At 37.8% G+C, this 23472-nt stretch overlaps 1 protein-coding gene across 1 annotated transcript in view; it reads right to left on the reverse strand.

Annotated features, from left to right (window-relative positions):
* The window catches only part of PIK3C2G (phosphatidylinositol-4-phosphate 3-kinase catalytic subunit type 2 gamma), a 205113-nt gene that overhangs the window by 110346 nt on the left and 71295 nt on the right, over nucleotides 1-23472 (reverse strand). Inside the window, exons 13-16 of the mRNA XM_050913293.1 lie at nucleotides 20460-20571; nucleotides 18576-18706; nucleotides 11537-11725; nucleotides 635-728 (exon numbers count right to left, since the gene is read on the reverse strand). Coding sequence (XP_050769250.1) covers nucleotides 635-728; nucleotides 11537-11725; nucleotides 18576-18706; nucleotides 20460-20571 — 526 coding nt within the window. The remainder of the gene's footprint in view (nucleotides 1-634; nucleotides 729-11536; nucleotides 11726-18575; nucleotides 18707-20459; nucleotides 20572-23472) is intronic.

Here is a 23472-nt window from a genome sequence, read left to right on the forward strand (position 1 = left end):
ATTCCATACCATGGAACGTCATGCCCAGTATATAACCAGGGGGGAGTTGGCCGGGAGGCGCGGATCGCTGCTGGGGCATTGGTCAGCGGGTGGTGAGCAATTGCATTGTGCATCACTGGGTTTTTTTTCCTTCTCTCCCCTCCTTTTTTTTGTTATATTCCTTTTCATTACTATTATTATTATTATTATATTTCATTATTACTATTGTTAGTATTATATTTTACTTTAGTTATTAAACTGTTATCTCATCCCATGAGTTTTTTTTTTTTTTTTTCCCCTTTCCTCCTCCTCACCCCACTGGGAGAGGGGGAGGGGGAAGCAGCTGCGTGGTGCTTAGTTGCTGACTGGGGTTAAACCACGACACAGATGCATTTTTTATTTTTCTTTGTTACTTGAAAATACCTTCTTGTAGTACACAGAAAAGTTCAATCAGCTTGCCAAAACAATTACATTCTCTTGAGTGCAAAACAGTCTATACCTCAGCCGTGTTGTTAATTTAATCATTGCATCAGCTGACCGGCCTTTCTTATTTATTCCTCTTACAATGTATCAATCAAATTGAAAGAATCAAAAGTATTTAATGAAGTTATTGATCTGGAAAGAAGACTTCCTTGGCTATCAATTTCTTCCTTACCTGAACCAGCTGTGGGAGGTATTCTAACAATTCATCATTTGACATATTTTCTATTTGTTGGACTGCTGTTCTGCGAATATCTTGATCTGGAAAACTAGAGCAAAACAAATAGATATCATTAAGAGCTACTGAACCACTGCAACTCTCCTGAGCTCCCACTGATACAAAATGTTAGAAAAACAGGTTTTCTCTCAAAATGGAATAGAAAGAAAATCAATTCATTTGCTTTACTGTAACAAGAGTCAAGAAACACATAGCAGATAACTTAATTGGATTGACTGTTACAGTGTCATACAGGGAAAGAAAAACCCTGATCTTCAAATACCTTTTTTAATTTGAGCTATCATGAATTGTAATTTCCTGAAATATGAAGCAAATTATGGATCTTCTCTTGCTGCTTTTACTTACCTGAAATAGGAAATTTCTGTGCCATGGGAACTTTTAACAGTCACCTGAAGACTTCTTTTGTTCTGAGCAACAACACAAAAGCTTGAAATTTTCCGCACAAAAAAAGTTCATTTCAGATAATTTATTCCAATGTCAGCTCTTCTGGTTTGTATCATAACACAATAAAAAATATTTTCTAAACAGAAGTACTTTTGCAATGGAAAACATGTTTTCTTTTTAGTTTTTCTAAAGGAAAATTTAGTAAAAAATCAACACCTTCACCCAGAAAGGCTCCAAGTCAGGGAAACAGCCATTTCTGATGGGAAAATGTTCGAGTATTCAGCATAAGTTGTATTCTCAACAAATTCTGGTTGAAACCAGAATGGCTGTAGCCTAATATAGATTTTGTGACGGAGCTCTAACAATAAAAATGATAAATGAGGAAAACACGGTGTAGCAGCAGTGATAAAACAGGGGAAGAAGGCTGGATAATGTAGCTGGTCAAAACATTTTTCTTTAAAAAAGAAAAATAATGAAATATTGATGTAACCGGACTGATCAAAGCTGACAACAGAACATTTTTTCTCTTTTCAGAGAAAAAGACAGAAAGTATGCAGTGTTTCTTTTAATATTTGAAAGCTGAAAAATAATCTTTTAAGGACATCTTTTAAAAAAATAAAATACAAAAATAATTTCCCCTTTTCATGTGTTGCATTTGTGACATTAATCGTGATACATGGAGAATTTCACATACACAGAAGTTGCCTAGATTGGTTCACAGTTAGCTGTTCTGCTACAGTCCTGCTTTCACAAGGAAAGGAAGAGATGTGCCCTTCTGTGTATGTCTGCTATGTGGTGTCACCCTTAACTATCTGTCAGTACTTGAAGCTTGTCCATTGCCGTCCCAAGAATCTTTTGTCTTCTCCTGAAGCAAACTGGAAACATTCATGCAGACCTTTCAGTCACCAGAGCTGCAAGAGTGGTCATCTCTGCCAAAGGGGCAAAAATGTCTTCAAACAGCACCACAGTCAATTCGATATTGTTCAAAAGAGCCGCTGGGCTTTGATCCCGTTCTCTGAGGGCAAGTACCTGCCCCACAAAAAGCAGTGAATCCCTCCCCTCTGAACTGATACAGCTGTTAGGCTCTTTTGAAAATCTTTGATTTGGCAGTCTAGGCATAAATAAAAACGATGACTAAAGGACACAGATTATCCTGTCAATTCACCCTGGAGAAAGTCCTTTGAAATCAGAACCATCATGTACGGCAGAAGGTGTCACAGGGCCACCAGTATTGCTGCTTTATGAGCTCAACACAAAAACAGACTGCTCTCTTCTCAGCTCCCCATCCAGCACCTTTTGCCAACAATATACCCACTAGAAAAATAAATCAGAAGTGAAACATGGGAGACAATACCACATTTGCAGCAATGACTGCTCATTGCTATCAAGAAAGAAAGAGAAGAAATTGTAAAGGTAAGTGCTCAGACGTATAATGACACCTACAGCTCTAAACTTCAGCTTTTAAGTTCAATAAAGCAAGCTGAAGCAAAAAAATATGTGCACTTTGATTACTGAATTAACTGCAGGCCATCAAATAAAAATGTAGATATTTTGAAAAAAAAAGGCTTACAGTTGGACTTACTTGAAAGGCTTGGCTTTCTGTGCTGCACTCAGCTGCCACCTGTAGCACTTTCAAACCCCCTTTTAACAATGTGGCTCAGGTCTGATTTTATTGTTTTGTTTGTCTGTTATGGTACATATTTGATGATGTTTTTAATACAGTTTATAGTTGTTTGTATAATGCTGAGAGGGTCTTGATGGGGAGAGAGGGAATACATTATAAATAAATTATCATGATAGCCCCAAATTAGCCTATTTTGCAAGAATTATTTTTCTATTTATTTATTCTAGGCAACCTATTAGGAATATGAAGTTGTTACTTTAATATTCACATGGCTATTTAGAACAAAACATATTTGAAGGAGGACTGCATATTAAAAAAAAAAAATTAATCCCTTTCATATCATCCTATCTTCTAATTATGCAATTGCTCCAAAGGCCTGTGCGCCAAGCATGTGCAGATAATACGGAAATTAGTCTTTCCCTTTCCCTCCTTGCCCAGTTCAACAGGTTACTGAACAGTGAAATACGCTCTATACAGGCACCGAGTCAAGCAGAAAAATGTTATTACTTAGTTACTGCTTGTCCTTACTGGCAGCCAACATTTGAATATATGCAATGCTATGATGAGAAAAACTCCTATAGTTTTTCCAGCTAAACAAAGAACGATAAAATTATTTTAATCCCAACCTCTCCAGAAAATTCAAGAGCTAACATTTGATTTGTTTAGAATTAATTTGCTGTAAGTCAAAACTGGGGCTATATCCAAGTTAGCAAAAGTATCTCTAGGAGATGTGATTAGAATAATGATGAGCTCAAATGCATAGGCACTGTGGTGAAAAATCTACAGGTTAGTTTGCTTCAGGAAACATGGCTCTTGTCACTCTTCTTGAATGAGATATTCCTAATTTGTTTGTCCTGGTTACTAAACTGTTTCCTTCAGCTTGTAAATCTAGAGGTCAGCTTGAGGCTGAGTTGAATCTTTTTGAAAGAATGGGGAGTTAACACATTGTTTTAACTACCTGACAATTCGTTAAGCCCCAGATGTAATATCCATTGCTCTCTTAAATTTCAGTGTTGGTCAGGGCCACAGGTACAATAGAAAGATATTTAATTCTATTTGTTTTAACCCTTATATTTGTATTGTAGCAAACATTTAACATCCTCAGAAACACTAGAACTACAGCAAATAGTTATGAACTCAACTCGTATTACATGGTGCTTATGCTATTCATGCTTACATATATCAGTTTATTTGCTAAAAGCCAATAACAGGGTAAGTTCTAGAAGCAGATCTGAGTAAAAAATCCTACCCTTCACATGCCTGGAAACTATGCCATCTTGTAGTCTGGTAATTAATTAAAGCTAGTGGGTTTTTTCCAGTGAATACTCTTGCAAACTTTTGAGTGTTGCATCAAATCTGATTTTAGTAATCCATAAATTAGTCTTGATTAGAGGACACAATTAATTGATTTTTTGGCTCTGTGACTCAACACAAGAGAAATCACTTTAGGCCTAAGAAAAACAGCTTCATAGTTTGGATATTAGAGGACAGCTGATTTCCAGGGCTTGCCACAATGAATATGTAATTATTTACACATACTGAAAACTCTGGAAGCAGAGAAGTGAGATGACTGTATCACAACTAATTCAATATTCCAGTCTTTAAGGGTACCCTCTTAAGAAAGAGGAGCTCATCTGTATCAGAGCTTATCTATATCAGATCAATTTTGCAAAGGATTTGAAATATAGATTATCAGGTTCCTGACATGTGGCCTCTGATAATGGCATCAGAGAGACAGGAGATTCAGGCACTCTTCTTCCCTAGTTGTTTTATAGTTGTCACCAAAATCTCTGAGAATTTAGCTAGAAAAAAAAGCAACTTAAACCAAAAACCTTTAACAATGCTTGTATGACTTTTTCTTTGCATAGTTTCAAAATGGTAATTTTCATCCAGGTTTCCAATTACTCCTAGTTGTATTTTTTTTCCTCAAAAAAACAACCTATTGGTCAATACATAATTAAGTGAATAGAACTACAGTATTCCTCATTTATTTGCCTGACTGCATATTGTAGCTTTCTTCTTTTGGCCAATTTTATTTGTTCTCTCTTCAGGTAATGAGAACTCCACAACTGAGATTGTGACTTAATAGTTTGTTCCAGGTTTACACACTCAGAGACACTACTGAAAAATAAAAAATATGTAAATGACAGTTGTTGACTCCAGTCCCTAGCAAGAGGTCACACTACGCAGGGCTTCAGATTCCCCCTTCACAGCTCATCTCGCAACCTGGATTCTCCTTACGTTATGAAACTGATTTCCTTTGATATTTAACCTCAACACCCCTTTTGCTCTTTTGTTCTTCCTTCCCTGCATGATGCCAATGATTGACAGTCACCCATTTTATAACTTCTGTCTAAGTAGCTGCAGATTGTTAGGTCTCCCTTGAGACTTTTTGTAAAAGTTGAATTTTGAGCACAGATTCAGCATAGATTACAATTTGCTTTAGAAGTAAGAACAACTTACAGTCTTTGATTCTTTTCATACAGATAGCCAGTAGGGAGCTATTTGTCTAGCTGTACCTTTCAGCTAAATCAGATTCAAACAGAAAACTAAACGCTGCTGAGGCATCCTGTGGATTTGTGAAATTCTCTTGAGATTTTAGCATCTGCCAGTGGTGACTTGATTGTAAATGAGAAATAAATGCAATTTTCATTTTCAACAGTTTTATTATCCTAATTTTATTGCACTGTCTCAAATAACCCTGTGCTGGAAGATATTTGCCAGGTAAATGGAACTGTACAGTTCACTACATTTTCTAGCATGTAAGGATCTCTGTAGAGAACAGCATGGCCTCTCACAAGCCATCTTTTAAGTTAGAGGCTTATAACATGCCACATATTTCTGCAATTCCCTTCATATTTTATGTTCTGTTGCATTTTCAAAAAAGAAAGACTCGGGTCCCATGAAATGTATGTTATTAAGTCTGGTAGAAACAAGGAAGGGTGAGCTAGCAAACCTACTGTAATGAAGATACCAATTGAAAACAAAAAAACCCTCTAAGTAATAAAGGATATGTCACTGATGTGTGCAACTGGGCCAGGAGAGAAAGTATGGAAGAACTGTTTAAAATAATAGACAGATAAGTTTTGGGTGGCAGTTTAAGTATTTTAAAAGTAATTAGATAGGAAGAGAGAAGAAACTTAAAGAATAATGATTAAGGAATTCCTTTAGTTTTAGCACACAGATAACATTAGCAGGGCTTATTTGCTTTCTGCTGGTGATTTTTTTTATTCCTTTGAAGGCTCCTAAAGAAAGCACTGCGTGAATGTACGAAGATTAGAAAATAGCAAAGACTAAAACAAAGTATAAAAAGATAACAAATACCATCAGTAAAAAGGACACTAGATTTTCAAAATTTTCAGTTGAAAAAAAGTAATATATTCACTCCTCATTGTGATAAGACATGTGAACCCTTCCCATCCCCACACGTTGCAAAGCTCGTGGTCAGATGCACTAGCTATTGCTTTGGCTGATTGATTGGTAGATGGATCTGTAGAATATACTCACAGAAAATACACTATTAGTAATGCTTACATAGATTTTCTACAAGAAATTCTGACTAAAACAACTAGTAATAAGTTTAAGATGTCATGGAGACCATATGGTGAACCATATCCTAGGAGAGAACAAGAGTAGGAAGAAATTAACAAAAAGCAGTTTTCCATTTGAAACCTGTATGATCTAGAAGGTTCTTCCCACTCCAGAGACAAACTTTGGTCTCTGTTACATTAAAACAAAAGAATAAAACATGGAAAACTTGATTATTTACAGATTTAGCCTCCTGATTAGATTGCACATTTATGTACATAAAGCCTGCCATATCCTACATAGTTGTCCATTGTTAGTTGTTCTACTATAGCTGTCTATTGTAGTACCTTCATATTTATTGCCAAAAAAGCTAAAAAGGGTCAAAGGCAGTGGAAAAAAAAAAGGAATTAATCACATTTTGATGCCTAAAATGAAGAGTTGTCTATTCCTAACAATGCATACGTCCCCACATAAGTTATCACTAAATTTCATGTACATTACTACGAAGCAGTTTTAAAGCTTTATCAGTAGTGCATTCTGTACGTCGAAGTATCAAATTAATTGCAGACTGTTGCTTTGTTCTTATCTTATTTCTTTGCATAAGCCCGTGTTTGCTTTCCACATTGATATACAACTACAGCCTTTTAAACCAAGTAAGATGCAAACGGGCAAGATATGCTCTCGCTGCATCTCTTTGATAAATACTCGGTTAGGCATTCCATTGTGGACTCTCAGGGAACAGTTTAAATTCTGCTTTTATTAAAACAATGACAATCTGATTCAACAATTCTAAATCAATTTGGCTTTCAAAGGTGTAAGAACAAAATCTAGCTTCAAGCTATCACATTTTATTATAATTATTGGTTAGAAAGTGAGTTTCGCATATATTAGTATATATCCTAACATCTGAAACTCAATAACTACTCTGCTACATAATGTGAAAATCAAAAATAATACTGTGAGAGTGAAAGGCTGAGGGATGCTATAACGAAAAGAGCATCTTCTCTGGTCAAGGAGAGGTAGGAGGAGTTATATCTTCCCCTACTCTGCCTGCTCCATACAGAGAACTAAGTAAGGTAGTACAAAACCCCTCTGACACCTTAATGTCTGATCTCAAAATCGTCTGATTTGGCACATGGTTTTAAAGGAATGTCTTTTTCTGTGCACTTGCCCTAACAGAGTTAGAGTTTAGCAGGAAGTTTCTAGGAAAAATTGTTAAGCCTACCAGGGAGGTTATGTCTTCACCTCCACTGTCTACGTCAAAAAGTTCTCTCTTCAGAATGGTTGCAGCCATGCACAATGCTGGAAAAATACATACCTTCTTCTTTCGTGACTGTTTCCTGAATCTAGCTCCATTTCCTGATTCCTAGCCACGATACGTCACAGGGCTGTAAGTGTACTCTAGACACGCCAGAAAAACAAGGCTGGAGAAAACATTCTGCTATTTGGGTTAATGAATAGATTTGGGCTTTCATTTTCGATAATTTGAATAGCAAGATAACTTGACAAAAAATTGTAAGTACGGTTGGTCTATACATACACAAAACACTGGCATGTTAGCAACACATCATAGATGATGGCATTTCTAACACTGCCTTTGGTTTCTTTCTGTCATCAAGAAAATTCTCTGAATAAACAAGTGTAGTGGCGCCATTTCCCTGGCTAGTGTGCCATGCAATGTAGATACAGTTATAGAAAGCTCTAACTCCACTAAACCTTGGCTTTTTACCAAACTCAGTAAGTGAAGTCAATGGTAAAATGCACAGGGCACCAATAAGCAGTGCTGAGTAGGAGGGACCGGCTCTATACCTTCTGCCTTAGGGAAAATTTTATTTTTCAGGCAATGGTTTATAATCATCCTTCCCTGAAATTAGAGGTAAAACTAAGAGTGTAAAATCTTATTCTACACTTCCCCCTGCCATCCTCTCCATCCCGTCTTTATTGATTAAAGAAACATTCATTGTTTTTTAAATTGTTTTTTTAAGCGTTGGCTGCTGGGGCTTTAAGAATCAATGCACTTGCTGCACGTACTGGATGCAAAGTTGCTACTGACTTTATCTGTGAAATGTACCATGGTTGTGTTTCCAATTTATAAAAGTTCTTCCTTTCCACTGCATAAATGAGTATGTTATCATTTGGCTGCCTTGAGATGTGCCTGCGAAGTGGAAGAGCATAAGCAAGAGAGACATGCTCAAAGAACAAGAAACATCTATTAAATTGTACATTTAACTGTGTAGTGAACAAAACAATTTAGAAGTTTCAGAAAGTGGCAAAGAGTGTTCTAACTCAGATGCGTGATAACAGGGCTTGATCTGATGGGCCATGATACCTCTCCTGAAGTTCTGTGATGCTGTCTTCTAACCCAGGCAATGAGGAAGCGCCTCCAATGATTTTCATTTCTTTATCCTTGCAAATGTGAGCTTGAGCTTAATCAGCAGGATAGATGCTGCTTTTTCACTCTGAGAAGAAGGATAATTTAGAGTCCCCAGCCCAAGGCTTGCAAAAGTGACCAGTGATTTTGAGTACCCTCTCTAAACTGTATAAAGAGTAAGCACATGCCTGCAGGAGAAATTCAGGTTCTAAGACACCGCAAACTGAAGTTCCAGCAAAGGAAGCATCTAAAATTCCAAGTGATTGGAAACTCTTGGTCTCTTTTATGGTATTGCTAACAATCTGGTAAATTGTGGTACATAGAAATATACAACATAAAGCTGAACTGTGGATCTCCGTGCTACAGGATGTTCTGAAAGCTAAATGTTTATGTGGAATCAATTTTTATTTGGAAAAAATCATAGAAGAAAAATGCAAGAGGGCTCTTAAACTAAAAAAATCTGTCTCAGGAAGTCTCTGAGCTGCAGATTATTGGAAGTTGGAAGAGTAGCACAATGTCATTATGTTTGGCCCATTCTCATTGTCTTCCCTAGGTATCTGTCATTGGTCACCATTGGAGACAGGATGCACTGGACTGACTTTTGGGCTGACTTAGTGCAGCTGCTCCTGCATTCTTGCATTATGTTAATAATACATGTAGACAAAGCTCAGCTCTGATTTATTTTACCTACCTATGATTTGATAGTGATGGTAACACAAGTCCTTAAAATAGACATGAATATAAAGAGCATTTCTTTTATATTCTGCTCATGTTTTATATGAACTTGGATCTTTCAGCTGTGTCTCAGTAATCACAAGAAATCAGAGAGCTGTTTTGTGGATGATAGAAGTGAGGAACTGAGTTGATGAATTGTCAGTGCCAAACATAATACAGGATAGAGTTGAATGAACCTTCAAAAACAGCTCAGTTACAGTGCCTACAATCCAAAGTCAGTGAAGGTAATGGTGAAGGAAAGTTGAATCCTATCCAGTGCTACTTTAATTTTCAAAATGATTGAAATCTGAGAAAAAGAGAACCAAGAGAAGAAACCTCAGAAATCCATTTATATGGAAAGTACTCCTCTCCTTCAACCCACTCTCTCAATTTGCATATACATGTCTCTCAGCAGTTAAATCATGCGACCTAGACATCTCTGAAACTAGACATCTTTAAGGAAATGTAATCCCTCTGTTTCTGAAGGTTAGCTTCCCAGTTGTTCATGCACCTACAAAATATTGTGGATATGTGAAGGACAGAATTTTTTTTTTAAAGAGGATTTGTACTGTGATCCAGAACTTCTTTCTGTAGTGTTAGCATGAAGCAAAAACCCATGGATTGATATTATCTTTTGTGAGAAAGAAACTAAAGGGACAAACCAGCTAAGATCCTGATCAGAAGTACTTGTTCTTTGGCACTGCAGGTGCCAGCCACTCCCAACGGTGGCACCAGGAGAGACAAAGTGATGACATCTTCCCATCTTTTCCTGCCAGCAATCTTTGTGGTAGCCAGAATGAACAGTGTACACTGCATCCACTACACACTGAGAAACTCTGTGACAGGCTGAGTCATATTAAATATCCTGTGAAGCACCTGACAGGACTGATATTCTGCACCACACCCTGATGCAGAGCTGCATCTTCAAAGAACAATCAAGCTCTTCATTTGCAGAAATGCCACCCATACACAGAAACAAAATTTCACAAAAGGTCTGATCTGAAAGCCTGGCATGCTCTGACAAACCATCTCAAAATCTCTTGCTGCTCTGGGGTGTGGAGGACAACACACTGCCCATATACTCCTTTCTACATACTCCTTTTACAAATTAGAAATTGATTCTAATAATTTAATAATGGTAAATAACATAACGATAATATGCTCCAGAAGCTGATCTTTCAGGATCTTCGCTTCCATCATTCCCACTAAATGTAAAAAAAGACATGTATGCAAACATGTGAAACTGCTAACAGTTCAGATATAAACCTGAGACACAGGTATTCTTAGGAAATCACATCCAGAGGGAAATAACAGTAGATAGTCAGTTTTATAGTACTAAATAACTGTTTTTTAATAACGTGGAGGTCAGTGTATACAGTCTTTTCTCAAATAAAGCTTTAGGTGAAGTATTTTTTTCTAAAGGTACAACATGGAACTGAGATTGCAAAGCTGGTGCAGCTTGTGCTTATCCAGACAAGCAAGGGCTTAATAAACCAAATTTGCTCAACCATTTCATCCACACGTTTAATGTTTTCACAGGTAGGTCACTTAACACAAAATACCTCCCAAGCTTTTGGAGGAAATGTAGCTGCTGACACAGATTCTGTCCCCTGACATCTGCTATTACATCATAGGTAAGACTATCTCCAGCATCAAGAAAGCCTTCCAACAAACAATCAGCTCCCAGTGTAAGAAGTGGGGGTGGAACATAAGGCACCACAACAGAATTTATTCAAAGTGTGGGGAACGGACTCCAAAGTTTCATCCTATCTACTTCAGAAAGATAGGTTACAGGTGGGACTGTAGGTATTTACATGGTATCATAATCTAGAAGCATATTTCAGTCCTCCTTATCTCCCATTAGTCACTTCATGTCTGTACAGTAGTTTGGAGATATGGAGTGCTATGTAAGTGCTAAGTATTTGACTGATCAACTGTTACCAGAAACTGACTAAATCAGCTATAGAGAATGAAATACTCTTTTCATTATCCTGAGAAACAGAAAACTTTCTCAGCCAAGAAGGCAGGGCTGGCACGTTCAACTCAAGGTCATCACAAGAGTTGCAACTATATCTTCACTTTAACACAGGGACAGAACCGAAAACACAGTCAGTGAACCAAAGCCTGATATTGTGCTGAGCAAATAGAGGTGCTGAATTAATCAGCATGTGATCATTTTGTGTATTGTTATTTTCCTACTTGGTTAATTTTCCCTTACCTGAAAGTCAGAAGCCCAAGTGCCTCCAGAGGGTTAGAAAATCTCCATCTCCTCAACACGGCATACATTTCTGATACAGTCGTTCGATCCCAGCTGGGTGCACTGCCCAGTACCAGAGGAAGGGAACAATTTTGATTATTGCAGTAGTAACGATAAAACCATAAGATTCTTCTCTGTTGCTCTGAGAATCTGGAAGAGAAGATTAGAAATTCAGTTTGAAATTAAAACCACCTGGAGCTTTGTGTAGCAACAAACTTTATTGTACAGAGGGGCCAAGTCATACAGTATACTGCTTTTCGGCTAAGTACGTGTTTTCCTTGGGGTAGGATATCATTTTCTGCCGACCAGCTTTTATAAGAAAAGTGATACTTATACTCTGGATCTGTCAGCCTTGGGTCATATAAAAATGAAGTGTCAAAAGACACACATATATGGTTATTTCACTTCCCAAGCACTCTCATTTTTCTTCTCCACTGTCTCTGTTGTTGGTATTGTTTGTTTGTTTGTTTGTTTTTACAGGAGTTTTCTGACAAAGACAAAGAAGGTGCACTTATCACTGGACAAATTATTGTTACATCCATCTGCTATACATCATCTCTAACTAACTACCGTAACAACTAGACACACAACACTGCTAGCCATAGCTTTCATTCCTGCCCTTGCTTTGACTGTTTAATGCAGGTATGTCTATTTTTAGTGTATTTGCATTTAAAATAGGGTTTAGGCACAGCCATGCACATACCCGAGAACATGAGCGCGTGTGCATGCACGCATGCACACACAGAGTGTGATTATCCCTAGCACTGGTATGAGTTTGGAAAAGGGAAGGAAAGCTCCCAGCAGCTTCTGTGTCTGTTCTCAAGGCCTAGCATGCCGTGCTTCACTGTACTCACAAAAAAGGATGCAATACCAAATTTCTCATATAGATATTAGATATCTAAATGACATACTGATAAAATGGTCAGTCATCACACCATATTTCACCCCAGTGAGAAATGCCTCAGAATAATTTTTGCTATATATCCTCTGATTTGTCAACAATTCAGATGTCTTTGCCTCATGCGTATTAAATCCTAGGTTTTGATATTATCAGAAAACAGAAAAAGAAATTCCTCATGAGAGACAAGCTCAGACAATCTCCTTAATTTGATATCAGAGCCTTCAAAAGCAAGCTTTGAGAGTGCAAACTGATCTCCAGTTCACACAAATCATTACTGAAACCAAGAGGAACATTGGTTTTCTTGGTCATACTTGACCAGATTGGTGATCCATCTACTTAATAACATAACGTAACTGTGACTTTAAATGGACCTAGATATTTCAGAGCAAGGTGTGAGAAACCTTGTAGAAGGCAGTAAGTAAATAGCTCGTTTCCAGTCAAGTGTTTCATTACCCAGATGTGTAAGCAAGGCTCCAAATCCAAGTGTTTACATTCTTTCCAACTTTGTCTCCCTTCTATTTGCAACGTTTTGGGACATTCTTAGCCAAAAAACTATCTTAGCCCTGCTCTAACTGTCAAGATTGTGGCTTTCACAACTCATAGCAATAAGTTCCTTTGGCTCTGTATGCATTAGAGAACTTTTCTTCTTTGCAGTTTTGAATTGCCAAGCATTTAGGAACAGAGAGTGGCAGTACAAAGATGGGCATGTTTTTTACTGTCACAAGAGTGAATGTTTATTTCTTTTCTTTAGGAGAATAAGCTCATAAATGTATGCAGAAGATGAACCTAACTGTGATACAAATTCTGTCATGACTTTCAGTAATCATTTCAAGAAAAGTATCATTTTGGTAACCATTTCAAGAAACAGCTTCAGAATTCACAGCATGTCCATTGTCACAATAGATAGATGTCTTTGTGTTTGTGCGAAGAAGTCACACAGAAAAACAGATAAAAGCAGGCCTAAGACTTTATTGTCTGGTTATCTTATGCATTTGGATGGTATTCTGCAGGACAGTTCAGCTAAAGGACCCCTTTTATATGTTGACTTTAAACAGAGATTTAAGCTTTCAAACAGCATCCTCCAAACTAGACAATCTGTTGTTCACATTAAAGCAGCTAAGGCCTCTACTGAGCTTGCAAAAGGAGATAAGAAATCAATCCTTGTATCAGGTTTTCTAAATAACAGATTTCTCCCTCTGACTTTACTCCAGAGGCAATGCCATTTTCTCTTCCCATGTTTTAAAGATTAGAGATTAAATTAAAGGTTGCGTGGGGTGGGGTTTTTTTAGGTTTTGATTTTAAGTTTCTTAGTTGTAACAAGAGTTTACATATACACGTAATAGGACATTTAAGATAGATGGTAAAAGTATTTTGCATACATATAGCATCTGAAGATTGTTATGCTAATAAGGACATTTTTTTGGTTTAATAGGGATAAGATGCTAATAAACCTTCTTTATTGATAAAAATGCAGTTTATGTTTTTTTAGGTAGAGTTGTATTTAAATTTCCCTCCATATAACAGCTATATTAAAATATATAGCCTTCTACACAACACAAATAAAAATAAAATATCTTAAAACCTAAATAATTCAGTAGTTTTCAGTTTAAAAGTTTTCATTAATCCCTTTACTAAATGAAGAAAACAGCTTCTGTGAAACCTTTGTTAGCTGGTCTTAATTATTACTTTTTTTGTGGGAGAAATGGAAAAAACGAGTTTAAACGCTTCTGAGCTGTTTTTGTTGTTCATGTTCAGTACTAAAGCAGAACAAGACAAAAGGCTAAAAGAGGAAAGTGCAGCAAAGCTAACAAATGCAAATTTCTGTCCCCTGGCACTGATTCCACTTGCAAGTTTCTCTCCCATGGACAGACTAGCAAAGTGTGCAGCATCACCACACCTTTTTAGACCTGTTCCACTATTCACCCAACTGGAAGTAGCCTTTCTAATCACAATTCACAGCAACAGCACTCTCGTGATGACTGGTAGGCAAACTAGATTCTTACCAGGTAAGTGGCAAAAAGGAAAAGAAAAAGGGAAGTTAAAAGAGAGGAAAAAGTAAGGTAGAGGGAAAATGACGAATGAAGGAAAGAAAGATGGCAGAAACAAGACTGTCATCTTCCTGGCTTCAAATCAGTCTCTGACCCTTACACTGGGAGCCACTGCATGCAAGCAGGCTCTATCATGTTCGAAGAGCAGCCATTATCTCAGATGGCTAGTTTTCTGGGGTTGGTATTTCAAACACAGTAATCCTAAAAGGAATCAAAGGTTCACATCTGAAATGTTTTCAGAAGTCAGCCAAAGCAGCTGGCAGTAACTAATGAATTCTCTTGGTCCCCCCCCCCTTGCCTGGTTTGGTGATGACGCCAAAGATCACACAGCAGCACACAGTGTAGGACTGTAAGGAGCACAAGAGCCATATGGTGACATTCATTTCCTTCAGTCCCATTGATCGCTTCATTAATCAACATCCAAAGGATGTTGGCCATGGGGACCTGATCTGAGTCAGCTACCAGACAGACAGGAGTCCGAGAGTCAGCTACTGGGAAGACCATATGTCTGGACTAGCTACTGGGGAAACCCACATCCGTGCAACAGGAAGAGGCCCAAGCGCCAGCAACCAAATCGGAGTGTGGTTGTGAACCTTGGGGGCTTGTATGTCTGGGTGTCAGCAGCTGGGGAGAGGAGGGAGACCTGGGCCCAGCTACTGGACAGACTGTCTGAGCACAACTACGGGAGCAATCAATATTTTGATATTATATATAAAAAAATATATATGTATGTATGTGTATATATTCCACCAGCAGACTTTGATCCTGATCAGACAGAGAGGAGGAAGAGAATCAGGCTGTCTGTGCTGTCCGTTTTGTGGCAGTGTTGCACGTTTGCATGTGTGCTGGTAAGGTACTGCTTTCTGCCTGTGTTGATTTGTTGATATTCCTATCAGGAATACACGGTCCACCTCTTTAATGGCTGAACCTGGTGACACGGAGCAACAGCAGCCTTGCATTCATAACACTACTGGATTCAACAGCCTATAACAAGGACAACCATGCAGCTGTCTGTTTTTAACCATTGTTTCTTCTTTTTCTATCATAGGGTTAAGAACATTTTCTGTCCATTCACATATTCCCGCTGCTTTCAGTAGAATGAACAGAAGGATCCCGACAGCATGAGAAAGGTTTCTTGTGTCTTCTAACCACAGATATCCATTTATTTCAAAATCATATTTGAGGCTTGTAAGTCTGAAGCACAGTCATACAGACATATTGCCACTAAAAAGCTACCTAGATTCCTGTCTTTTTCTTGACATACGAAAAAAAAGGAAGGAAGAGATCTTCAGATATGCTAATAATGTTCTTGGATACCAATATGTTGTTACAAATTTTTTTAATGAAAATCTATCATGACTGAGGAAGGTAAAAAGAATTCCTCTGATACAGATACAACAAAAATTACAGGCTGACAGATTCCTCTTGATCAGAAAGTACTTAAAAATGGAATTCCTTCATTCAAACCCCAAATATGCTACCCTTCACTTTGATGATTCATTTGGTAGACCAGCTTTGCCCGTAAGATAGGATAACTGAAAACAACAAACTGGAAAAAACAGGACTACCATTCTCTTTCCTCCAAGAACCTGTTATGGAACTTATCAAAGCCTTAACTCCAACCTGGTGACTTTCAGTGGTCTCTTCCCTTCATATTCCCACAGAACCCAAAATTGTTTTATGAAGGATGTTATAGGGTCTACCCTTGCCTGGTCTTTGTAATACGTATTTATGAACCTGTTGTCTGTGAATTTGTGTATAGCCTTCATGAATCTCATGATGTTGTCTACCTCCACAGCTTCGTGACAGCAGATTTTAAAAGTTTGCTGCTGACTGTCTTAGGAAGTACTTTCTTCCATTTGTTGACAACTGATCTACTTGTTTCATGGAATGTCCCTAGTTCGAATATTGTGGGATTTGATGATATATTCACCTTGTGACCACCATCATGATTTTATAAAAATTAATCATACATACACACACATCCTCTAGTATTCTCTCCAAAGTAAGGAGTCCCAGCCTTTTTAGCTTCTCTTGGTCAAGCAGCGGCTTAATCCCTTTAATAATTTTAATTGCCCTTCTCTGTACATTTTCTGCATCTACTGTGTCCTTTCTGGGTTGTGGAGACAAGAACTACACAGCATACTCAAAATACAGCACATCAAGGTTTTAGACAGCAGTGAAATGGCACACACTGGCTTCTTCTCTACACCCTTCCTGACAATGCCCAATATTGTATTGGCACTTCTGGCTGTTGCTGCACTTTGTACTCATGAGTTCAGGGAAATACCAGCAGTAATGTCAGGATGTATTTCCTGCATTGTAATTGCCAGTTCTGAGTTTGGTGTCATGTACAGATGCTTAGATAATTTTTCCTTAAATATACCCCTTAAATTTATCCACACTGAAGCTCATCTGCCATGTTTTTGCCCAGTTTTGTAAGGTCCTTCTGGATCTCCCCTCCATAGCACAGTGGTTGAGCAGACTGGCAGCAGAATCTGGCAGAGCTTAGTACCATCTGCAGACCTGGAGAATTCCCTGCCCACTTCCTTCTCCATGTCATTGGTGAAGATACTGAATAAAACTGGTCCCAGCCTTGAGCACTGAAAGACCTTACTGCTGATTCTTCCATTCTGAAAAGCCACCATTAAACATTCAATCTTTGACTTTAACCAGTTTTCCTCTAAACCAATGGCAAATTAGTTTCTTTAACAATCTGATGTGGAACCTCAGCAAAGTTTTTTGAACATCCAAATGCTTTATGTCCACCAAATCCCCAATATCCCTGCACCCACTGACATCCTTCTAGGACAGCAACAGGTTGGTGAGGCAGGGTTTCTATTCACAGAAGCCACACTGGCGCTTTCCTGACAAATTACTGTGTACTTAGCTAAATGCTTAATGATCTTACTCCTTCTTACAGAACCCATCGTTTTACCATGAATAAAGGTCAGACACATTGGCTTGAAGTTCCCCAAATCACTTCTGGAGCACATTTTGCAGGTGAAAATTTTGCTGGCACCTTGCCAGTGCCCCGGAACAGTGGCTATTCACAATAAAATACTGACCTCCCATTCATATTTAAAAATAAAATAAAAGAGAACCAATTCATAGATCCCATCTTTAATTAAAAAAATCTTACATTTTTTCCTGTCTTTTTAAAAGTTAAAGTAAACATCAAATACACCAGCAAGTTTGTCTCTTGTCTTTTTTTAAAGAATTGATTTAAAAAACCCCAAACAACCAACACAGAAATCAGCACAGAAAAGTCTTCCTAACAGATACATCATATCACACTGAGAGGGCTGAACTGGCTTTAAGTTATTTAGTTATTGTACAACTAATGCACCTTTTGGCCTTTGATGGAGGATTAATTCACACAGTTAACTGTGAGTGGTATAATGGCTCTCTGTAAGCACCTGCATTCCCAATTCCACTCTGATTATATCCAAAATTATTTTCTACAGTACATAATCCTAATTGGTAGTATAACATATATATACCTGAGCATACTAATCTGCCTCAGTATATACAATGTGTTTTGTTTCACTTTGTCTTTACCCACCTTCTATGAAAGCTAAACTTTCCATACTTCTTTCCTTGCTTATAACTTGACACAGATCCTTTTAATGAACATATGTCATTTAACTACTATATCTGAAGTCTGAGTGTATTATTACTAAAGGAGGCTGATTTTCGTAGAACCCAAAGGTTTTCTGGCTAATACTGATATACACTTATTGCATCACCTGAAAATCTTATGTTTTGAATCAAAAATTAGGTTTTCGCTTCAAAGACGTGAAAAGATATAGTAATAGAAAGGGAAAAACAATCCTTTTCTAAACTGGTAAAAGACACTGCCACCTCCAGGGGCTTATTTAGGCTTTGCTGTGATCTATTCTCTCATTTAGAGGTGTTACTTCTCAAATCAATCAAGTTAGGCTCCTTCAGAGGAAAGTTTTGTTTTTAAAGAACTGAATACATTTAATTATGATCGATAGGATAAGTACAGCAAACCAAGAATCAGCAGGGCTAGCTGGGTACAACTTACAGCAAGAGAGAATGTATCTGCGAAAGTCTTGCAATATGCTTCAGGCAGTCTGTGGTTGGCTCTTCAAGATCACCTCTTCTTTCTTCAGGTTCAGGTTTAATGAACTCCAAATTAGTTTCTGGAAAGTCAATCTTTATATAAAAAAGAAAAAAAAAAAGAAGTCCTTTTAGCAATATGTATTCTCAGATACAACTGTCAATAAATGTTAACTTGGATTTGTACAGCAAGCATACAAAATATGAGAGAAAGAAGAGGGGATAATTCTTTGAGGCTGTTCACTGTATGTAATAGATTACTTAAATATGTTGGTGATAAACTCAGCCCACAAAAATCAATGGGTGCTTTGTCACTGACTTTCCTGGGAGAATTTAATCCATTGTATTTCAATTTTATTAGAACTGCATGAAGTTAAAGCTGAAATATTTTTTTCCTTTTTTCCTCCTTTCCTGGTTTTTAATGAGATGGTTTTTAAATGGAAAGCTTCCATTAATGTAGATTTTTGTTGTTGTTGTTGTTTTCTGAAAAAGTAGGGATAATTCTGATGTGTAGTTTGCCAGTATAAGAGATGAAAATCAGATTCCTGATTTCACTTCCGGATGTTCAATTTCATATATATTGTACAACATCTACCAATTTTTCATTCTTTACACTTACATATGGGTGTCAGAAATTTAGGATAATGTTTTTAAGATACAGAGGAAGAAAACCTTCAACGAATTACAAAGCCTGAGGTGCTTGATAATCTGAGTACAGACTTAGCTGAAAATTCAGGTTGTTCTTCAAAATTCAGCTCAATTTGCACATCCCATTTTGGTTTATTAATGCAAACCATAGTCTTTTATCTATATCTATTTTTTTAATATATGTATTTGATATGCACCACTCTTCTAAAGGCTAACAAAGTTATTCCCTACAAAACGCGTCTTGTCGGTCACATCAGAAAAGCTATCTTTATGACATTTACACCATGTTCACACATCGTGATACTGTCACATGCATGGGAATAACTGAAAACAAGGGGGAGGGAATGAGAGATCCTCCTGTTCCGTTTCTTTCAGCAGAGAGAGATTATAAATTAATAGCCATTTACTGTCTCAGCCTCCCTTTATTATTAATAGGGGGAGCTATTTTAAGGTGTCATCTTTGACTGAACTCCTCAGACTAGAAAATCCCCATTTGCTTGTCTATTAAAAATAGGCTATTTTTAGGCCAGCCTCATTTATCTGTATTATCTGCTTTTACATGTCATTTGCTAATACTTATTCAGCTTTTTAATACAGAAAGCAATTGACTTGAAGTATCCAGTTGCTAATTTAACCTGGAAAGGTGACAAAACTACCATGCAGACCTAATGCATTTTCAATACTGGGAGCACCATTCTACTCAGAATGAGTGGGTGCTCAGCATGTAGTCTTCGAGGGAGAGCTATACTGATGCCTATTGACAATTGCTTGTAGCCACTTCCTTTACAAATCCTTTATGCTACTCAGTCTAATTGCCAGTTGTATGTTACATTTATAACGGCATACAATTCAATAGTACTCAGAACAAAAGTTCAGATTTGAAAAGGCAGCCGTAAGTCAGGTATCAAGTCATTAATTTGTGTCAAAAGTATTTTTGGAACCAAAATTATAACAACAAAAATTACCCTACAAAAACCTTCTTTAGGCCTCAGAGGTGGCATTTGATATGGAAAGTATCATACATATTTACCACTGTGCAGAATTATAGACTTCCATACATTAAGATTAACATGCTCTCTTTGAGCGGCTATAATGGAAATAGGATTTTTAATTTGTGTGGTCTTGATGAGCTGTGGGAACAACCCTTTTTCTTGCACTTTGTTAGAAAACAACCCTTTCTTTTGCTTTCTCGCTTTCTTACCTGCAACGTTACTGAGGTTGGTGTATCAGTACTGCAGATGCCTGGGGTGATCATTGTTGTTGTAAGCGTGCTGTACATCATGCTAAGCAGCACAGTTCCGTGAATGAGCCGCCTGCAATACACAGAGAGAAATACTGCATCGGTACTGGTGACAAGGTGAACAGGGTTTATTGAAATTAAATCAAAGAACATGGAACTGGGTATCTTAAAAGACAAGCAAAAGGTTTGTGTGGCTAGTACAAACCTGGCCTAGATCAGTAGAGGTTGCATACTGATGGCCTCACTGCTATAGTGGTACCTGTGCAGTTGCAGGGATCGTGACACAAATCACGCTACCAAGACATTCTAGGTCAGCTCTGCACTTTACCACTGACTTCTTGTGTGACAGGGGTTGCCATTTAAGTTAGGTGTAAAATAAGGATAGTACTATATTTCTATCTCAAGATTTAATTTTGAGGACAAATATGTCAAGAGATTGTGAAGTGTCAACACACTGTATAAGGTGGAGAGCAGTATACATTTATTCCACAAAAAGAAGAAACTCATGGCAACCTACTGCAACCATGAAGGATCCTTGCTGGTTTTATGTGCAGATGGCATGGAAGAGGAAGTATGATATCTGAGTCTCCAAAGAGCTGAAAGGAGTTTGAGTGGGATAGTTTGTACCACGTGCTGCATATGGGTTTTGGACAGATGAAAGATTATGGTCTGAAGTACCAGTCTGAGCACTACATGTACAAGAAAGTCTTATCAGAAACAGGCATGCATGTGGTCTGCAGATAAGAAAACCAGCATGATTTGGCAGGTCAACACAATTCAGTCTAGAGAACTTCAATAAAATCAGAAAGTTCAGGTGTAAATTCTGATCATAACCAATCCACTCAAATTAAGAATGCAGTACCTGAATAAAGGAAGATATAGTACGCTGGACTTACCCTTTAATTTGTCCACATCTTAATGGTTAGCGAGGTCAGAAATTTGATTATGTTCAACATCTCTTCTTTTACTGACAAATAATTTTTATTATGATGGTTCCAAGCACTGCTCAGTCAAAACAACTGAGAGAATAAGCTAGATTCAATTCTGCCCATTGCAACAGAAACAGCGAACCAGGCAGATGAGTTTTGAGTGCACAGCTTTTACCTGAGTTGAGGATGTTAGAGGTACAAGAGAACCCAGATGGACTTTTTGATCCCAGCGTGAGTTTGCAACATTGCTGTAAGAGAGTACCTTTTGATTTACAAACTGAAATAAATTGTTGCCAAGTCATCTGAAGAAGAAATAAGAAACTCCCGCAAAGTCATTTTTATAGTCAACACTCAGTGTAAACCTAATTCAGGGCTAATTTTCTTTTTCACTTCTCAAGCTATTCATGTTCTTAGTGCAAACATTTTATTTTATTATGAGAACACAGCTCAGGAGGATTAAAGACAAAACCATTTTCTGAAGTTTCTTTTGCAGCTGTAGGTGCATTTGCAGGGGAATGGAGGCAGAAAAAGGAGCTGTGATGCGAACAAGATAGTAGTCGGGGGAAAGCAGTTGTGTGATATGAAGTCTTTCACTTTTAGGTCACTGATGTGAATGTGGAATTGATCAATGGTGATTCAAAGTTGGTTTTCTGTGATGTGTACTCGGATGACCTTTAATAAATGAGTCGCATCTCTTCAACCACTTCTTTGTGGTTGAACTAATTGGCACTCTTGGTAGAAGGGAGAGGAGTAGCTAAGAACTGAATGAACAGGAAGACTAAATTACCCTTTTGAGCTCTCATTACTGCTAATCCCTTTCATATTGTGCTCTAAAACTATAGGGGTCTTTAAAAAAGAATCCATACAGTAGATTTTTTTCCTGGGAAACCTGTATAGACAAATACAAGAAGTAGCACAGACCTCAGAGGCACTGTAAATGTGTTTAATTGAGATATTTCTTGAGCTCATTATTTCAACTCATTTGCACCCAGTACAGATGTGGCTAAAGACTGTCCAGGAAGATACAGAAGAATTGGCAGGTGGGCTTCTCAGAGCCCTCAACTGGAGAAACAGCAAGTAAAGCAATGTATCTTTGCTGGACTGAGAAGACTTCACATGTTAAAGCAGATGACAGGACTGTGAGTAAAACCAAAGACATTAAACCACTTCAATAGTATGGAGATGATACCTCCTAAGAAAAAATGAATTTGTTTTAAAAACTAGACACATATTTATGCCTGGTATATAGAGTAGCCTAATTTATACATTTACAAATGAGTGAGCAACTTATGTATCTTCCATCAGTAAGTCACTCTTTGGACTAAGGCTAGTCTGTAAACACAGGAGGGTTTTTTAAAAGGATGTGAAGAGGCACCAACAACTGTGAAACACGGTGTGTGTTTTTGAGGCACAGCTTTCCCTAGCAATCTTTGGGGCACTGTATGCACTGCATAGCTAACATTCTTCAGGAACAAGTCTGCTTTTGGACACAAAAATGGAAAAATAACAGGGGCCATGCAGGTGAATGAAACAGTAAAAAGATGCATCATCATTTTTAGAAAAAGGAAAAGAAGCAGGAGAGTGTGCAGGATCCATTCAGAAAAGGAAGGAGCCAACATCATGAGCATGACAACCTTAACCTTTCCTGAATGGATAGACTCCTTTCTCTGCTACCTGGTCCTGCTGATGAGCTCAGGCAGGTCACTCCCCGTTCTGCCTGACAGTTTTCCCATCTGTAAGGTGAGGCTAGTGATACTGACCTTTGTAAAGACTGTATAATAATCACAGCCATAGACAATGGCTTCCATGTAGCAACTTCAGCATCAAGCACATCAGAAGGTGAATAAATAAGTGCTGCTCTGTGCCTACTACCATTTATTTATTTATACGCTCATGCAAAACCAGGGCAGATGGAAACCCCTGGAATTACACAGATTCCCAGCTCTTGTTTACTACCGGAGCTAAAATAAACTTCCCGTCTTATTACTGCAGGAGAGGACACTGCTATTTAAGGACAGCTCAAGCTACCTTAACTTAAGAAAATC

This window comes from Gymnogyps californianus, chromosome 1 (genome assembly GCF_018139145.2).
Source record: "Gymnogyps californianus isolate 813 chromosome 1, ASM1813914v2, whole genome shotgun sequence".
Taxonomy (NCBI): domain Eukaryota; kingdom Metazoa; phylum Chordata; class Aves; order Accipitriformes; family Cathartidae; genus Gymnogyps; species Gymnogyps californianus.